Raw genomic sequence first — 18,793 nt, forward strand, 5'->3', positions numbered from 1 at the left:
CTCCCAACCATCCCTTTTTTTTAGAGTGTGTTCCTGTCTGTGTGCCAGTCGACTGAGAGCTGCCTCCCCTGGCTCGTCAACACAGCCCATCTACTGGAGCTGTGGCCCCAGCATGCCTGCTAGAAGAGATCACCTAAGGGGCCCGCCCGCCTGTTTTTACAGTGGTCATGCCTCACATTGTCCTGCCTAGTGAGCAGCATGAATGAACACTGGCTCTCGCTATCTCTCCCTTTCCATCTTTGTCTATCTATCCCTCTCTTCCCACCAAATCTGCTGGTGTTATGGATGACTCATGGCCGTGAGTGTTTTTAGGCCGTCAGCTCCCTCTGTGCTGTACTGGGTTGGGTAGGGTTGGTGGTGGGGAGGAGTGGGCTGCCTGTGTATGGCTGTCGTGGAGGATAATCAGACTGCATTGTGTAATGACAGAGTCCAGGCTGTGGCCATAAGTCTTACTCGCTGTGAGTAGTAACAGTTGTTTTAGATTTTCTCGATTCTTCACTCTCCCTCCCCACCCGTGGACATAGTGACACACACACACCGTCACACACACAAAGGCGATAGGTCAGTCCCTCCTGTCTGATATTCATCAGGTGTGTGTGTGTGTGTGTGTGAGTGAAATAGTGAGAGATTAATGGTTAAGTCTAGGAGTGTCTCACTCTCACAGCTATGTGGAAGCAGCCAGGGATCCACATTAAAAACCCACCCACATACACACAGTGTTGCTAAGGCGATGGCTATAGTTTCTCTCAGCCTATTAAAAGACTGGAGGAAATGTCAATGAAGGATTGTGACTAGTGTAGCAGGGCTGAGGGGAGGGGACTCACTACGTATTTCTACAACATGCAATTAGACGATGAGGAACTGACATTTATCACGCATAGTCTACCCCCCTACCCCAATAGTCTACCCCCATAGTCTACCCCCCTACCCCCATAGTCTACCCCCCCATCCTCGTTACTAGTTTCACCTGGTGAGATTGAGGGGCGTGACTGTTCCCCCTGCACTCTGACATGCTGTGGAGGGGATGGAGAGCAACACACATGGGTAGGCACACACACACACACACACACACACACACACACACACACACACACACACACACACACACACACACACACACACACACACACACACACACACACACACACACACACACACACACAACCTTGTCTTTTAGGGACCAGTCAAAGTTGTCAGTACAAATTGTAACCATTTTAATGCAACAGCTTGGACTTAAACTCCTGAATCTGCTGTTGAGTAATGCTACTCCTGATGACCAAGGCTATTCTTTCTATTTCTGTTACATTATTTAGTCAGTTCCAAAAAATGTAGTGTATTCAATGGTATTTCTTTCTTACACTGGGACTGACAGTGCTAACAAGACCACAAAGTGCTCCAATGCTCCTGCTAGAAACGATTCTGGCTACAGATCGCTATGTTGTCTAGCCAACTCTTATAACGATCTGCCACGGACTGTTGTCATGCCAGACATGTTTGCTAGAGCACATACAGATGGGACCAGACTATCGATGAACCGTTTCACGAAGCAAATGAATTCCTTATTGATGACATCGTCACTCGGGTGTCTTAAGTTGTATACACGTCGAAGCGGAGGGAGAGGGCACGGTGTTTCCGTGAGTAGCCTGCTGGCGTCAGCCTTGATACTAGATCTCCCATATATTTCTCAACAGAGGCCAGGTGCTGTTGGTCCTACTTTTAGCCGAGGGGAACACCTCCACCTGACTGGGACACTACTAAGACCTGTGTGTCACCACTGTTTTATGTCAGTGTGAACTCTAGTGCTGTTGTGTTTCCATCAGGACTGGGACTCTACTCAGACCTGTGTGTCACCACTGTTTTATGTCAATGTGAACTCTAGTGTTGTTGTGTTTCCATCAGGACTGGGACACTACTCAGACCTGTGTGTCACCACTGTTTTATGTCAGTGTGAACTCTAGTGCTGTTGTGTTTCCATCAGGACTGGGACTCTACTCAGACCTGTGTGTCACCACTGTTTTATGTCAATGTGAACTCTAGTGTTGTTGTGTTTCCATCAGGACTGGGACACTACTCAGACCTGTGTGTCACCACTGTTTTATGTCAGTGTGAACTCTAGTGCTGTTGTGTTTCCATCAGGACTGGGACTCTACTCAGACCTGTGTGTCACCACTGTTTTATGTCAATGTGAACTCTAGTGTTGTTGTGTTTCCATCAGGACTGGGACACTACTCAGACCTGTGTGTCACCACTGTTTTATGTCAGTGTGAACTCTAGTGCTGTTGTGTTTCCATCAGGACTGGGACTCTACTCAGACCTGTGTGTCACCACTGTTTTATGTCAATGTGAACTCTAGTGTTGTTGTGTTTCCATCAGGACTGGGACACTACTCAGACCTGTGTGTCACCACTGTTTTATGTCAGTGTGAACTCTAGTGCTGTTGTGTTTCCATCAGGACTGGGACTCTACTCAGACCTGTGTGTCACCACTGTTTTATGTCAATGTGAACTCTAGTGCTGTTGTGTTTCCATCAGGACTGGGACTCTACTAAGACCTGTGTGTCACCACTGTTTTATGTCAATGTGAACTCTAGTGCTGTTGTGTTTCCATCAGGACTGGGACTCTACTCAGACCTGTGTGTCACCACTGTTTTATGTCAGTGTGAACTCTAGTGCTGTTGTGTTTCCATCAGGACTGGGACTCTACTCAGACCTGTGTGTCACCACTGTTTTATGTCAGTGTGAACTCTAGTGCTGTTGTGTTTCCATCAGGACTGGGACTCTACTCAGACCTGTGTGTCACCACTGTTTTATGTCAGTGTGAACTCTAGTGCTGTTGTGTTTCCATCAGGACTGGGACTCTACTCAGACCTGTGTGTCAAAACTGTTTTATGTCAATGTGAACTCTAGTGCTGTTGTGTTTCCATCAGGACTGGGACTCTACTCAGACCTGTGTGTCACCACTGTTTTATGTCAGTGTGAACTCTAGTGCTGTTGTGTTTCCATCAGGACTGGGACTCTACTCAGACCTGTGTGTCACCACTGTTTTATGTCAATGTGAACTCTAGTGCTGTTGTGTTTCCATCAGGACTGGGACTCTACTCAGACCTGTGTCACCACTGTTTTATGTCAATGGGAACTCTAGTGCTGTTGTGTTTCCATCAGGACTGGGATTCTACTAAGACCTGTGTGTCACCACTGTTTTATGTCAGTGTGAACTCTAGTGTTGTTGTGTTTCCATCAGGACTGGGACACTACTCAGACCTGTGTGTCACCACTGTTTTATGTCAGTGTGAACTCTAGTGCTGTTGTGTTTCCATCAGGACTGGGACTCTACTCAGACCTGTGTGTCAAAACTGTTTTATGTCAATGTGAACTCTAGTGCTGTTGTGTTTCCATCAGGACTGGGACTCTACTCAGACCTGTGTGTCACCACTGTTTTATGTCAGTGTGAACTCTAGTGCTGTTGTGTTTCCATCAGGACTGGGACTCTACTCAGACCTGTGTGTCACCACTGTTTTATGTCAATGTGAACTCTAGTGCTGTTGTGTTTCCATCAGGACTGGGACTCTACTCAGACCTGTGTGTCACCACTGTTTTATGTCAATGTGTACTCTAGTGCTGTTGTGTTTCCATCAGGACTGGGACTCTACTCAGACCTGTGTGTCACCACTGTTTTATGTCAATGTGAACTCTAGTGCTGTTGTGTTTCCATCAGGACTGGGACTCTACTCAGACCTGTGTGTCACCACTGTTTTATGTCAGTTGTGAACTCTAGTGCTGTTGTGTTTCCATCAGGACTGGGACTCTACTCAGACCTGTGTGTCACCACTGTTTTATGTCAGTTGTGAACTCTAGTGTTGTTGTGTTTCCATCAGGACTGGGACTCTAAAGACTTGGGGTAAGCAGAATTAACAACCTCTGCATCAACACTGTTGCTTTGTGAGAAGGTGTTAAAGGTCACAGACATGGTTTGTTATGTAAACGCCACTGAAGAGCACCAGTGGCCCGGCATTGGCCCAAGTCAGAGCAGGTCCACCCGGAGCCGTGGTCCAGTGAGACAGGCGTGCCGGCCCGCGTAGATGGAAAAATGCAAGTCTGAGCCTTTTGGTTTAAACACCAGGGTATATCTCAGATAGAAACCCAACATTATGTTAAGGCTCTGAAACCCAACACCTCCACCTACATTGGGCCTCTAACAGTTTGAGGACCAGCAGGCTCCTGGCACCTCAATCATCACTGAGTTTTCAGGCATTTCTCTCCGCTTCCCTTCCGCTCTTCTACTATATGCTGAGAGGAATGGAGAGTGTTTTCTGCTCCGGGTTTTTAGGTGGTGAACCGCAGGAGTGTATAAACTACCTCTGTGGATGTTTGCTGAGCAAACAATCGCGCCACATTCTGTGATCTGTTGAAGGAAGAGCTCTTGAAATGGAACAGTCCACTATCTGCACACATGATGAGTTGTAAGGTTAAAGTGTTGTCCCATCTCTAGCCAGAAGTACTCTGGTATCAGGCTAGCCCTGAGCTTCTGCTCCTCCTCACTCCTGTGTGATTGACACTAGCCGGGGGCCACCTGAGAGGGGCTGGTTGTAAGGCAAAGTGGGGACCAGTACTGTACTGGCATTCTCACTCTGCTGCACTGAATGCCCATGTGGGGAGGTGTGCTGTCCTGCTGCACACTCCAGCTGCGGTGTGTATGCGTTTGCACTTTCTGGGTTTTGGAAATATCTTGGCAACCAGCCGTTGGTGGATCAAAGCATTCTAGGCTCGCCTCAGTGGTGTTTGTCTACAATCTACCATGCATTGGGAAAGTGTTCAGACCTGTTCCACATGTTGTTACGTTACATCCTTATTCTAAAATGGATTCACATTGTTTTCCCTCATCAATCTACACACATTACCCCATAATGGCAATGCAAAAATTGTATAAATTAAATATCACATTTAGATAAGTATTCAGACCCTTTACTCAGTACTTTGTTGAAGCACCTTTGGCAGCGATTACAGCCTTGACTCTTCTTGGGTATGACACTACAAGCTTGGCACACCTGTATTTGGGTTGATTCTACCATTGTTCTCTGCAGATCCTCTCAAGCTCTGTCAGGTTGGATGGGGAGCATTTCTGCACAGCTATTTGCAGGTCTTTCCAGAGATGTTCGATTGACTTCAAGTTCGGGCTCTGGCTGGGCCACTCAAGGACATTCAGAGACTTGTCCGGAAGCCACTCCTGCGTTGTCTTGGCTGTTTGCTTAGGGTCGTTGTCATCTTTCCCTCGATCCTGACTAGTCTCCCAGTCCCTGCCACTGAAAAACATCACCACAGAATGATGCTGCCACCACCATGCTTCACTGTAGGGATGGTGCCAGGTTTCCTCAGACCAGAGAATCTTGTTTCTCACTAAAAGGCTGTCGTGCATTTTACTGAGGAGTGGCTTCCGTCTGGCCACTCTACCATAAAGGCCGGATTTGGTGGAGTGCTGCAGAGATGGTTGTCCTTCTGGAAGTTTCTTCCATCTCAACAGAGGAAATCTGGAGCTCTGTCAGAGTGACCATCGAGTTCTTCCCTGATCAAGACCCTTGTTCCCCGATTGCCAGACAGCCAGCTCTAGGAAGGTGGTTCAAAACTTTTTTCCATTTAAACATGATGGAGGCCATTGTGTTCTTGGGAACCATTAATGCCGGAGACATTTTTTGGTACTCTTTCCCCAGATCTGTGCCTCGACACAGTCCTGTCTTGAAGCTCTATGGACAATTCCTTCGAACTCCTGGCTTGGTTTTTGCTCTGACATGAACTGTCAACTGTGGGATCTTATATAGACAGGGGTGTGCCTTTCCAAATCATGTCCAATCAATTGAATTTACGACAGGTAAAAACATCTCAAGGATGATCAATGGAAACAGGATGCACCTGAGCTCAATTTCGAGTCTCATAGCAAAGGGTCTGAATACTTATGCAAATAAGGTATTTCTGTTTTGTTTTTTTTATAAATTTGCAAACAATTCTAAAAACCTGTTTTTGCTTTGTCATTACAAGGTATTGTGTGTAGACTGATGAGGGAAAAAACTATTAATTTTAGAATAAGGCTGTAATGTAGAAAAATGTGGAAAAGGGGAAGGAGTCTGAATACTTCCCGAATGCACGGTATGCGTCGGTGTGTCCCGTAGGAGTCCTCACTCAGACTCTACTGGAATTTCTGCGTCCAGTTGGAGTCTTCAGCCCTAACTTTGAACCAGGCCCTCAATATGTCTACGACTGCCTGTCGGCCTCCCCTACATCCTTCCCCATCCCCTAATATCTTACAGATGGACTGGCTGGCTGGAAGAAGGCTCTTGTTTCCCCTCACTGACATGTGGTTGACATGTCATCACGTCAGGCAGAATGCTGAACTGACACATCCATATTGTGTTGGGTCACTGTGGAGATGATAAATCCACCCTGGCGTGTTTCATGAGACCCTCTCCATGTAAATGAGCCCTCGTTAGATGACTGAGGTACTCTGACTACTTATCTGACTGTTTCTAGGTAGCTTCTAGTAGGGTTGTACAGCCTCCCTGTGTTTATTTCTGGATGCTACTACGCCCTTGCCAGCTCTGTCTGCAGTGGGCAGTAAATCTGCCCCAGTGTTGGGTGTTCTGTGGACAGGTTGGAACCGGATGCTCCTGTCTCTCATCACTGCTCCATGAACAGCCCCCCAGCCCTCAACCCTGGTCCTCTCATCCAGCCACAGGAGCCAATAGATGTGGTCCCCAGCATCCTCTGTGAGTCAGAGCAGACACCATGGAAATTCCATTCTCTTCTGTCTTTGGGCCTCAGAGCTGAGTCAAAGCCCAAAACAAACATGTTCTATCGAAATCTACTCAGAGCCTCAACATTAGTCGTGGGGGAAAAACACTGTCCTTCGTGTTTCTTTGTCTTACTTGGTTTTGTTTAGATTTGACAGGGTTTGTCCTCTTTTTTTCAGCTTGGAAACGGGTCCCTCTGCCCAGACTATGAGTGTAGAGCCTAGTTCAGCGTCTTATTAAAGCCAACAATAGCCATGGCATTAAAACTGTGGACAGATACCTATGCCAACATTCCTGTTTGTTAAGTCCTAACCACTGCATGCAAGTACACAATTTAGAGATCAGGATTTCCTCTGCTCTCTCTGTGGACATGTGGAAAATACACAGCCGTCGACCAAGGCCTCTCTTTGGTGTTGCGCCTACAGGGGACAGAGGAAGCGGAGGAGGGAGTGATGTCTGTCTGCTGACGAACCTCCAACGGGGTCTGTTCATTTGACTGTGTTGAAGAAAATAATGATTTGGAGCCTTTTACAAACATAAAAAGTATTTGCCTTCCTGTTCTTAGCAATAACAGGCCTAGCTAGTCCCTGGAGCGCCTCTCACAGCTTTGCTGGCTCTGACGTCAAGAGGCGCTAGCTGCCTGCTCTCTCACAGCTCTGCTGGAGGCGCCAGCTGCCTGCTCTCTCACAGCTCTGCTGGAGGCGCTAGCTGTCTGCTCTCTCACAGCTCTGCTGGAGGTGCCAGCTGCCTGCTCTCTCACAGCTCTGCTGGAGGCGCTAGCTGTCTGCTCTCTCACAGCTCTGCTGGAGGCGCTAGCTGGCTGCTCTCTCACAGCTCTGCTGGAGGCGCTAGCTGCCTGCTCTCTCACAGCTCTGCTGGAGGCGCTAGCTGCCTGCTCTCTCACAGCTCTGCTGGAGGCGCTAGCTGCCTGCTCTCTCACAGCTCTGCCGAAGGCGCTCCACAACCACCTCCATTGAGAAGCTAGCTTCTTTTCTTTACATTTGCTTGGCTTTACAGCCATTCTTCCTATTCCCATTAGCTTCACAGTGATGTGAAGAGCCTTTTGGGGTCTCTCAGTCTCTGTGTTATGACAACAGTAAGCCGTGGTAACTAACACGCATTACTCAACCCATATGTGTTTGGGAGGGTGCTCAGCCAATGGCAGCCATTGCTTAGATGACTGTGCAGATTTTGGGGTGAAAGACGTGATAATGAAGGGGTAATGAGCAACCTCTGATCCGACTGCTGATTTTATGGGGAAGGGCAGTCCACCACCAAGGCCGTGTTGCTGCCTCAAGCTCACTCGGAGGGCTGAGAACATCATGCACTAGAAGGCATGTCCCCCCTGCCTTGGACACTTGGTTTGGGGTTGGATTCCTCTGGGTTTCAGTTTCCTGTGGTTGGAAAGTGGTGATGGATCGGAGCCAAAGGCCTTAGTTAGGTTCCAGATTCTCTCTGGTGGTTTAGAAGAGAGCACTTTATTACACGACTTCTACAAGAGTCCCGTGAAACAAGAAAACTGGTGGAAATGTGGAACAAGGGAATCTTGTAATAAGAGCTTGGTTATCAAATGTATTTCAGTACTGATTAGAGCAGTAGCCCATGAATAAATTAGTGTTTTATTTCCATTGTTCTTCTCCATTCATTTGCATTGTATATTATGCCCTAGTTCGTGGTCGATGTGAGACTATATCTGATTTTGACCAGGTCCTTTACTATTCCATGTCACCATTATGTGTTGTTCTATGTGTTGTTCACCAGTTCTTTTCTACTGAAGACTGTAGGGTTTCTATTGTTGTCCTTTAGGAGCATATTAAGGTGCGCTGTAGCGTCAGGTGTGTTCACACTGGGAAGGTGACGTGTGTGTGTGTGTGTGTGTGTGTGTGTGTGTGTGTGTGTGTGTGTGTGTGTGTGTGTGTGTGTGTGTGTGTGTGTGTGTGTGTGTGTGTGAGACTAGGACGTTGGCTGTGTATTGGGGGGATAAGTGGGTTCATGTCTCTTGGCAGGTTATTAGTACTCTGTCACTACAGACCGACTACAGCAGGCAGGCAGATATAGAACTGCCTGGCGAAAGCAATTCAGGTCTGAAGATAGTCAGGGTAGCTAATGGAATGATGATTTTCTCGGATGAAAGAGCATAGATCACCTTCTAGCGCCGCCACGAATATAATGCGCTTTAGTTATAATACAGTTGTTTTTTTAATAAAAAAACAACAATCTGTGAGTGGTCTTAAAGGGTAAATGGTGCTGAGGCTCAGGTTTCCTGTTGTTGACAAAGCAATTTGCTTGTTGCAATTACCTTTTAATGGACAGCCAGTAACCACAGCTGTTATTATGTCTGTGCCTACCCTGCTTTCATGGGTCATCGTGTCGTAGATGGAGTGATGCTTGTCTCAGTGAGCAAGAGGTTGCTTTGTGTTTATAGCTGTTTTCCTTTGAAGAGAGAGGCTGGTGACCTTCATGGCTATGTCTGTTTGGCAGGGCATAGTTCATTTGTTGTACTGCTATATGCTGATGGGTGCTGACAGTGAGGCGTGGGTGGGGTTCTCCCTTGCAGAGGGAGTGAGATGACAAAGGTACTGCTGAGTAAGAGACCCTCCCCTGTTCTTCCATTCCAAAGCATCCACTTCCCACATCAAGTCTGGGAGCTCTGCGCTTCCCTCTAGGGCCTGTTCGTGTTTCGCAAGCTTTGCAATTCCTCTTATTCTTTTCTTTTCTACCTTCGAGAGCAATTCCACAAAAGTCTCAGGTCTCTGCCATCCCCGGTCTGACTAGAGTTCAATAATCGGGAAACGACCGCCAGATGAAATTGAGTCTGATGTATCACGCTGCGGAGGGGAGATGCATGTTTCAAGACTCTTTCAAAGACAAAAGTGGAAAACAGGCTTTCCCCTGCATGGTTTAATGTTGTCGAACAACACTCCCTTCTCCCCTGCTGACACTCACCTGAGAGAGCTTATGTGGCGGTTCTCTTCCCCTGGGCCTCTACCCTCTCTCTTTGCCTCTCTCTCTTCACATTCTGCCCCCCTCTCTCCTGTCTGTCTCCTCCTGTTGGAGTAGTTGCTATGGAGTGGGAGGGAGGGTGAAGGATGTTGGTGAATAATTTACTGCCTGACAGGGCCTTGGCCTAATTGTTTTGTTCTGCTGGTCGGTAACAGAGTTGGCCAAGTCTCAAATGACACCCACTACTGCAGCCTATATAGTGCATTAGTTGTGACCAGAGCCCTTGTGGGGATGCAGGAGTGTGGTGGTGTGTGTAGTTACCAAGACTCTGTTAAATTCTAGGCCTAGGCTGAATGGTTTCCCTTCCACAGGTGAACTGCCCATGTATATTGCACACTCACCCTGATATGCTCTCTATATATACTAAAGTATGTGGACACCCCTTCAAATTAGTGGATTCGGGCTATTTCAGCCACAGCTGTTGCTGACTGGTGTATAAAATCTCAGCACATAGCCATGCAATCTCCATAGACAAACATTGGCAGTAGAATGGTCTTAGTGAAGAGCTCAGGGACTTAAAATGTGGCACTGTCATAGGGTGTCACCTTTCCAACAAGTCAGTTTGTCAAATTTCTGCCCTACTAGAGCTTCTCCGGTCAACTGTAAGTGCTGTTGTTATGGTGAAGTGAAAACGCCAAGGAGCAACAGCAGTGGTAGGCCACACAAGCTCACAGAACGCGACTGCTGAAACGCGTAAAAATTGACTGTCCTCGGTTGCAACACTCACTACCAAACTACCTTTGGAGCAACGTCAACACAAGAACTGTTCGTCAGGAGCTTCATGAAATGGGTTGTCATGGCCGAGCAGCCGCACACAAGCCTAAGATCAACATGCGCAATGCCAAGCATCGGTTGGAGTGTTGTAAAGCTCGCCGCCATTGGACTCTGGAGCAGTAGAAACGCGTTCTCTGGAGTGATGAATCACACTTCGTCATCTGGCTGTCCGATGGACTAATCTGGGTTTAGTGGGTGCCAGAAGAATGCTACCTGTCCCAATGCATAGTGTCAACTACCAACTATAAAGTTTGGTGGAGGATAAATAACTCTGATCAACTGTTTGGGCTAGAAACCAATGTCCCCTTGTGTACTGCTGTTTAACGTGTGCACCCCTGTTTCTCTCTCCTCTCTGCAGTGAACAGAGTATCTGTCAGGCGCGGGCCGCTGTCATGGTGTATGACGATGCCAATAAGAAATGGGTTCCAGCCGGCGGCTCCACGGGCTTCAGCAGAGTGCACATATACCACCACACGGGCAACAACGCCTTCCGGGTGGTGGGACGCAAAATACAGGACCATCAGGTGAGTCAGACTGGATGATTTGAGGAGTATGTAGTGCTTGAGAAGACTTTCTGAATGCAATAGAAATACTTTAGAAGTGGGACTAGGACTTCATGTGGCTGAACCCTGCGCTGGTCGGAGTTCTTTACGTTATTCCGTCTCTGACGTGTTTCGTTTGGGGTAGTAGCCTGGCAGCCATCTTGCTTGTCTCAGTGTCTCTCAGGAATGACCCAGCTCTGTAATTGGAAACAGATAGGAGAGCTCTGCTGCTCCACTAGTCACCGTCACATCACAGCCGTGACTGGACTGCTCGAGCCAAGCTCTCACAAACATCCACCTGTCAGTGTGTTTGTCCCTTGTCCAAGAGTAAAGCCCATGGTGAGCTAAAGAGTCAATAGACAACAACAGCAATATAGATCCATTCCAGAGAGGAAACGTAACTGTCTCCTGTACTCCTATCCTCTCTCTTGACTGGTTTACTGCTTTTACTCTGTACGATATGATCTGGCCAGGCAGCCAGAGATACACATCTGCATTTAATGACGGGAACATTTATGTGGAAAATGAGTGGATGGCCTGTTTTTTTAGGAAAAATAGGATACATATTTGGAGAAACAAGACACTAGGTGCTGCTGAATTGTTTCCACGGTACCAGACTACACCTCTCCGATTGGATTAGTGTTGGCGCTGATTGTTGTCTGTTTGGTGTTTGTTTGGTATTTGGTAGCCCTCTGTGTGTGTTGCTAGCTTACACAATGCCGCTGACCCTTGTCCAAACCCATCTCCTGGGTTTTAAATGAATTCCCTCTAAATTCAGTTATGTCAGCGGGAACTCTTGTTTTCCCTCTTTGTCGCCTGTTATTCTCATTACAAACATATGGCTTTCCCTGAAATAGACTTAAAGGAAGCCATGATGGGCTGTTTTCAGCATTGAGAGTGAATAGGTTTTAGTAGAGGTTTATTATACTGCCTGGGTTGGGACTGAACAGACGGTTAGCTTGGTCTGATGGATCCTGCGTGTCCTGTAAGAGTTAACTCTACATGTCTGGGGAGTATCTCTCTGTCAGTGCACCAGACTGTTGGGATTTAGTAGATTTCACTGTAACGGTGCTAGCGGATAAACTTGCACAGAGAGCACTTCTGCCAGTCCATTAGTTGGGGGATGATCACTATAGGATCCAGTCTGTTGCATCCCAGAACATCAGTGCTGTTTCCCAGGGCCTCGTTGCCATGCAGGAAGAGTGTTTGTGGAGATGGCTGAGTGCAGTACTAGTGTAGTCCACTGAGGCACTGTCTACAATCAGAGCCACTGCGGGCCAGGGGCCTTTTCTGCAGTAGCAGATCCTGTTAAAATCTCCTGTCTCAGGAGAGGCCAATGGAGAGATGGAGCATCGTAGGACAGGTCAGACGAGTGGAGAATAGAGGCACTATTTCTGTTCTGGGTCTAGTATCCTTGTTTATTGGGATTATCTTACTATCCCAGAAGCATGAACTCCCTCTCACTGTCAACTGTGTTTATTCTCAGGAAACTTCACGTGTAAATAAATATGTGTATGAACAAAACAAGATTCAACAACTGAGACATCAACTGAACAAGTTCCACAGACATTTGACTAACAGAAATGGAATAATGTGTCCCTGAACAAAGGAGGGGGGTCAAAATCAAAAGTAACAGTCAGTATCTGGTGTGGCCACCAGCTGCATTAAGTACTGCAGTGCATCTCCTCCTCATGGACTGCACCAGATCTGCCAGTTCTTGCTGTGAGATGTTACCCCACTCTTCCACCAAGGTACCTGCAAGTTCCCAGACATTTCTGGGGGGGAATGGCCCTAGCCTTCACCCCCCGATCCAACAGGTCCCAGACGTGCTCAATGTGATTGAGATCCGGACTCTTCGCTGGCCATGGCAGAACACTGACATGTCTTGCAGGAAATCACACACAGAACGAGCAGTATGGCTGGTGGCATTGTCATGCTGGAAAGTCATGTCAGGATGAGCCTGCAGGAAGGGTACCACAGGAGCGAGGAGGATGTCTTCCCTGTAACACAGCGTTGAGATTGCCTGCAAAGACAACAAGCTCAGTCCGATGCTGTGACACACAGCCCAAACCATGACAGACCCTCCACCTCTAAATCTATCCCACTCCAGAATACAGGTCTCAGTGTAACACTCATTCCTTCGACGATAAACGCGAATCCGACCATCACCCCTGGAGAGAAAACTGCGACTCGTCAGTGAAGAGCACATTTTGCCAGTCCTCTCTGGTCCACGCCCGTAGGCGACGTTGTTTCCGGTGATGTCTGGTGAGGATCTGCCTTACAGCAGGCCTACAAGCCCTCAGTCCAGCCTCTCTCAGCCTATTGAGGACAGTCTGAGCACTGATGGAGGGGTTGTGCGTTCCTGGTCCAACTCAGGCACTTGTTGTTGCCATCCCATACCTGTCCCCAGGTGTGATGTTCAGGTGTGATGTCATTTCGATTTTTTACGAATTATCTTTGAAAGACAGGGTCCTGAAAAAGGGCAGTGTATTTTTTTGCTGAGTTAGATAGTTACTGGACTCAGCCGTTTAGTCCCTCTGACGTGTTCCTGGTCAGGACCATGCAGTGATTGAGACAGAGCTGTTGGAGCGTAGTGGTCAGACATGAACATGCAGGTCACAGTGGGCCCCTTGGTGCACAGAACCTCCAACAGAACCTCCATCCTGCGGGACTTGTGGGCCCTGACGGAGATCATTGCAGTGCAGTCTGCATTTTTCATGCTGCGGACGGTCAGACGACTTTGAGATGAAAATGTAAAAAAATTGTCCCGCAGATTGTTTGGGGAAACTGTCTTCTTTTTGCTTTGTTAGTATGTGTTATCCTAGGCATGCCTATTGTATTAAAACCACCTCTTTGTCATGTTATTCACACACTCAGTAGCCTACTTCCTCTCCTAGTTGGGCGTGATCAACATCAAGTGTGCCTATACGGTATTTGTGGTCTCCTTGAAATGGAGTAGGCTGCCTATGCATGGGCGGAGAGCCAGGTGGCAGTTGTCTTTCCAAGGAAATTAACTTCCTAAATATGATTTAGGCTAAAGTTTACTAAATTGCCTGGAAAGAAATATTGATCACCTATATTAGTCTTCGTCTGAAAACCGCCCCACTCCTAAAAGGTAGGCTATATGCTAAATGTAGCTTGAGAGAAAGTGCAGAAGTGTCCTCTCTCTCACCCACTCTGCGCTCTTCAAACTACGTCTATCCTATTGGCTGATGTATCCCAGTAATACCGATAGCCTAATATGATGGGCCACGTGAGAATTGCTGGTAATTTAACAACTCTTGAAATTGCCTATAGGGTGCAAAATTCCTGGAAAATGGCTGGCAAGTTAGCTTCGTTACTTATGCCTAAGATAACATTGTGGGACTGCCGTTGGGTTCGGGCCCAGTGGGTGGGAGTCGGACAGAAAGCCAGCGGGAGCGGGTGGGAGTCTTACAGAAAGCCAGCGGGAGCGGGTGGGAGTCGGACAGAAAGCCAGCGGGAGCGGGTGGGAGTCTTACAGAAAGCCAGCGGGAGCGGGTGGGAGTCGGACAGAAAGCCAGCTGGAGCGGGTGGGAGTCGGACAGAAAGCCAGCGGGAGCGGGTGGGAGTCGGACAGAAAGCCAGCGGGAGCGGGTGGGAGTCTTACAGAAAGCCAGCGGGAGCGGGTGGGAGTCGGACAGAAAGCCAGCGGGAGCGGGTGGGAGTCGGACAGAAAGCCAGCGGGAGCGGGTGGGAGTCGGACAGAAAGCCAGCGGGAGCGGGTGGGAGTCGGACAGAAAGCCAGCGGGAGCGGGTGGGAGTCGGACAGAAAGCCAGCGGGAGCGGGTGGGAGTCGGACAGAAAGCCAGCGGGAGCGGGTGGGAGTCGGACAGAAAGCCAGCGGGAGCGGGTGGGAGTCGGACAGAAAGCCAGCGGGAGCGGGTGGGAGTCGGACAGAAAGCCAGCGGGAGCGGGTGGGAGTCGGACAGAAAGCCAGCGGGAGCGGGTGGGAGTCGGACAGAAAGCCAGCGGGAGCGGGTGGGAGTCGGACAGAAAGCCAGCGGGAGCGGGTGGGAGTCGGACAGAAAGCCAGCGGGAGCGGGTGGGAGTCGGACAGAAAGCCAGCGGGAGCGGGTGGGAGTCGGACAGAAAGCCAGCTGGAGCGGGTGGGAGTCGGACAGAAAGCCAGCTGGAGCGGGTGGGAGTCGGACAGAAAGCCAGCGGGAGCGGGTGGGAGTCGGACAGAAAGCCAGCGGGAGCGGGTGAGAGTCGGACAGAAAGCCAGCGGGAGCGGGTGGGAGTCGGACAGAAAGCCAGCGGGAGCGGGTGGGAGTCGGACAGAAAGCCAGCGGGAGCGGATGGGAGTCGGACAGAAAGCCAGCGGGAGCGGGTGGGAGTCGGACAGGAAGCCAGCGGGAACGGGTGGGAGTCGGACAGAAAGCCAGCGGGAGCGGGTGGGAGTCGGACAGGAAGCCAGCGGGAACGGGTGGGAGTCGGACAGAAAGCCAGCGGGAACGGGTGGGAGTCGGACAGGAAGCCAGCGGGAACGGGTGGGAGTCGGACAGGAAGCCAGCGGGAACGGGTGGGAGTCGGACAGGAAGCCAGCGGGAACGGGTGGGAGTCGGACAGAAAGCCAGCGGGAACGGGTGGGAGTCGGACAGAAAGCCAGCGGGAGCGGGCTGGTGCGGTATGAAAAGCTGAGCGTGGGATGAAGAAATCAGTCCCATACAGACCACTTTGAGTGGCGCAGCACTCTAAGGCACTGTATCTCAGCGCTAGAGGCGCCACTACAGACCTTGGTTCGATTTCAGGCTGTATCACAACCGGCCGTGGGAGTCCCATAGGGTGGCGCACAATTGGCCCAGCGTCGTTAGCGTTTGACCAGGGGTAGGCCGTCATTGTAAATGAGAATTTGTTCTTAACTGACTTGCCTAGTTTAATCAATCTTTTTTTTAAAATAAGTACTTTCTACCATAATGCCAGTAAATCCTGGAGGTTTGGAATCCCAGTGCAGCACCTCGCTCCCCTCAGAACTTACACCACAGAGGCCAGTTAAGGATGACATCAAACCCGGCCCTGATGCAGGGTGACAAGTAATATTTCACTCTGGCATGTTTTTCTTTCTTTGAAAACTTTATTTTTTTTAAAACTCAGTAGTCGCTATTTGTTCCCCCTGAAGCAATAAACCCTGACCACTTTTTAAGAATCTAATTTAGAGTTCCTACCCCCCATTAACTTTGAAGGCCTTATTTCTAGAATGCCCGACCCTGTTCTGCCGGTCTATTACTTAATGTAGAGCAGCAAACTGGAGCAGAAGGATTTAACGCAGTGGAAAAAACTCAATGTTATTGGTTTAATTTGACCAATCCAATAGAAAGCTATTGCTGGTCCCCTCCTTCTCTTGGTCTCACACTTGTCCTTACAATTGCTGTAGACCTATACTGCATGTGAAGGACACTTTGATATAGATATCAAAAACAGACACCACAGTTTCTAAACACTGATCCAATAGATCCAATAGTCTCATTCCTGTGATGAGTGAAGTGTCTATAGTGTCTATAGTGTATATAGTGTCTATAGTGCAGTGTCTTCAGAGTAGGAAGGTCTTGCTGTTGTCTCTACAGCCGCTAAGCGTCGCAGAATCCATACCCTCAAGGCCCTGCAATGTCTTGTGATGGATGAGTACTGCACATAGACCCCAGGTGTCACGGGCGTTGTAAGAAGCTGACCAAGGTGCAGCGTGTTGAGCGTACATTTCTGTTTATTTAGGTAAATGTCACCAACAAAACAAAGACACGACCGTGAAGCTTAACATAGGCTATGTTGCTACCCACACTGAAGGAGGGAAAAAGGGCTACCTAAGTATGATTCCCAATCAGAGACAACGATAGACAGCTATCCCTGATTGAGAACCATACCCAGCAAAAACATAGAAATAAAGAAAAATAGAAAACAAAACATAGAATGTCCACCCCACATCACACCCTGACCTAACCAAATAGAGAAATAAAACGTCTTTCTAAGGTCAGGGCGTGACACCAGGAGTGTGTGTGTGTGTGTGTGTGTGTGTGTGTGTGTGTGTGTGTGTGTGTGTGTGTGTGTGTGTGTGTGTGTGTGTGTGTGTGTGTGTGTGTGTGTGTGTGTGTGTGTGTGTGTGTGTGTGTGTGTGTGTGTGTGTGCGCGCGCGCGCAGTCACGGAAGGCTGTTTGTCCGCTGACACTGTATGACGGCGAGGCGGGACTGAGAATCCATCTAACACACAGCATTCCTCCTGTGAGGGAGGGCGAGGGAGTGCTCGCCGGTCAGCATGTGCTTCATCAGCAATCCCAGAACCCTCTCCGTCTTCTCCCTGACGTCTCCCGTCCCGTGGGAAGAGAGGAGGATAGGTCATTACGAGGCCCCGCTCTCCTGCTGTTGTTGTTTGTTTCAACACAATGGGAAAGGTCCTTCACGCCACCCCTATAGACACTCACAGCGACATTTGTGTCCTCAACATGTAGGAGGGACTTGACTGCTCTTTGAACTGGGTTCAGATGATCCTTGGACTCCATTGAAAGGTCATGTTGACACCCTGTTATGGGTTCATGGCAGCAAACTGGTTTGCAGCCCAAGGACCCCTAAAGGCTTAACGAACACGGACCTGATGTAGGATTTCTGTTATTACATATGTAAAGTCGCCACTCTCTACTTAGTAAGTCAATAAGCTCACCATGAATGGAGATGTTAAAAACATTTCTTCATAACTCTTTTAATAAGACTTTAATCCGACAGCAATCCAGATGCATGTTAATTAGGCCCTCTGATGGATTTCTGGTTTCTAATTATTATGAGCAGAGATTTGCAACACTACACACGCTGCACTGTGTGATTTAATATGGATTAATATCAATAACATGTGATTATTGACTTATCTAAAATGAGACGGTATGGAGGCAAGACGTGTGAAGATTTGATGCTGCTTATCATTATTCGACTGATACAGCCACCTGTCTGCGTCTGTTTAGTGCAGAGAATCGATCATAGGAAGATGGACTTGTCTATCTGGAGTGTTGAGGCTTTGGCTTGTCGAGGTAATTTCACACACTTATGACGGCTAAAGTTGAAACGAGTTGGTCTAAAATCGTTTTAGAAAATCAAAAGATGATAAATTATTCGTCAATTGATGCATCTTTATTAGACTGTAAGGTAGCAATCTACTGTGGAATACTTTCCTCTGCTCGGACTCTTTCAACGGGGGACTGCAGCAGTGAGATCTGTAGCCTCGGCCCTGAATACCACTGAGACCCTGACGAGGCTGAAGAACTAACAGAGTTCCTGAGTGTTTCTTGGCTGGGGTACAGTACTGCTGATTTCTGATAGGGGCTAGACGAACTATGTTTGTTATTCTCCGTTCCTCTACTGTTCCTCTGTCTCTAACTGGAGTTGAACCGACTGCCTGTTTTGTTTTCTCTGCTCCGTTGTGTGCCTCAGTGTGCTCATCAACAAGAAACGAGAGAGCAAGATTATGTAAATCTCTGGGCCGGCCGCCCAGAGGAGGGAAAAAAAGAAGCTAGTAACCAACACATCTTCACGTTCAAGAGCCAAAGGAATGTTCAATTCATTTCTAGATATTTAAAATAAACGTGGTGCGGATATCAATAGGGTTTGGCGAAAGCTGTGGAAAAAATAGCTCACATTCTAGAACTGAAGAACTATCTTGATCCTCACGCTTTGAATGATTGCTTGGGAGCTAAAC

At 48.4% G+C, this 18,793-nt stretch overlaps 1 protein-coding gene across 4 annotated transcripts in view; it reads left to right on the top strand.

Annotated features, from left to right (window-relative positions):
* Positions 1 to 18,793, top strand: part of LOC135557643 (protein enabled homolog) — a 145,675-nt gene that overhangs the window by 64,911 nt on the left and 61,971 nt on the right. For 3 of the 4 annotated variants that reach the window (XM_064991115.1, XM_064991118.1, XM_064991119.1), the window contains exon 2: positions 10,914 to 11,079. The exons of the other annotated variant lie outside the window; for it this stretch is intronic. In XM_064991115.1, coding sequence (XP_064847187.1) covers positions 10,914 to 11,079 — 166 coding nt within the window. The remainder of the gene's footprint in view (positions 1 to 10,913; positions 11,080 to 18,793) is intronic. 4 annotated transcript variants of the gene reach the window in all.

The sequence above is a fragment of the Oncorhynchus masou genome, chromosome 16 (genome assembly GCF_036934945.1).
Source record: "Oncorhynchus masou masou isolate Uvic2021 chromosome 16, UVic_Omas_1.1, whole genome shotgun sequence".
Taxonomy (NCBI): Eukaryota; Metazoa; Chordata; class Actinopteri; order Salmoniformes; family Salmonidae; genus Oncorhynchus; species Oncorhynchus masou.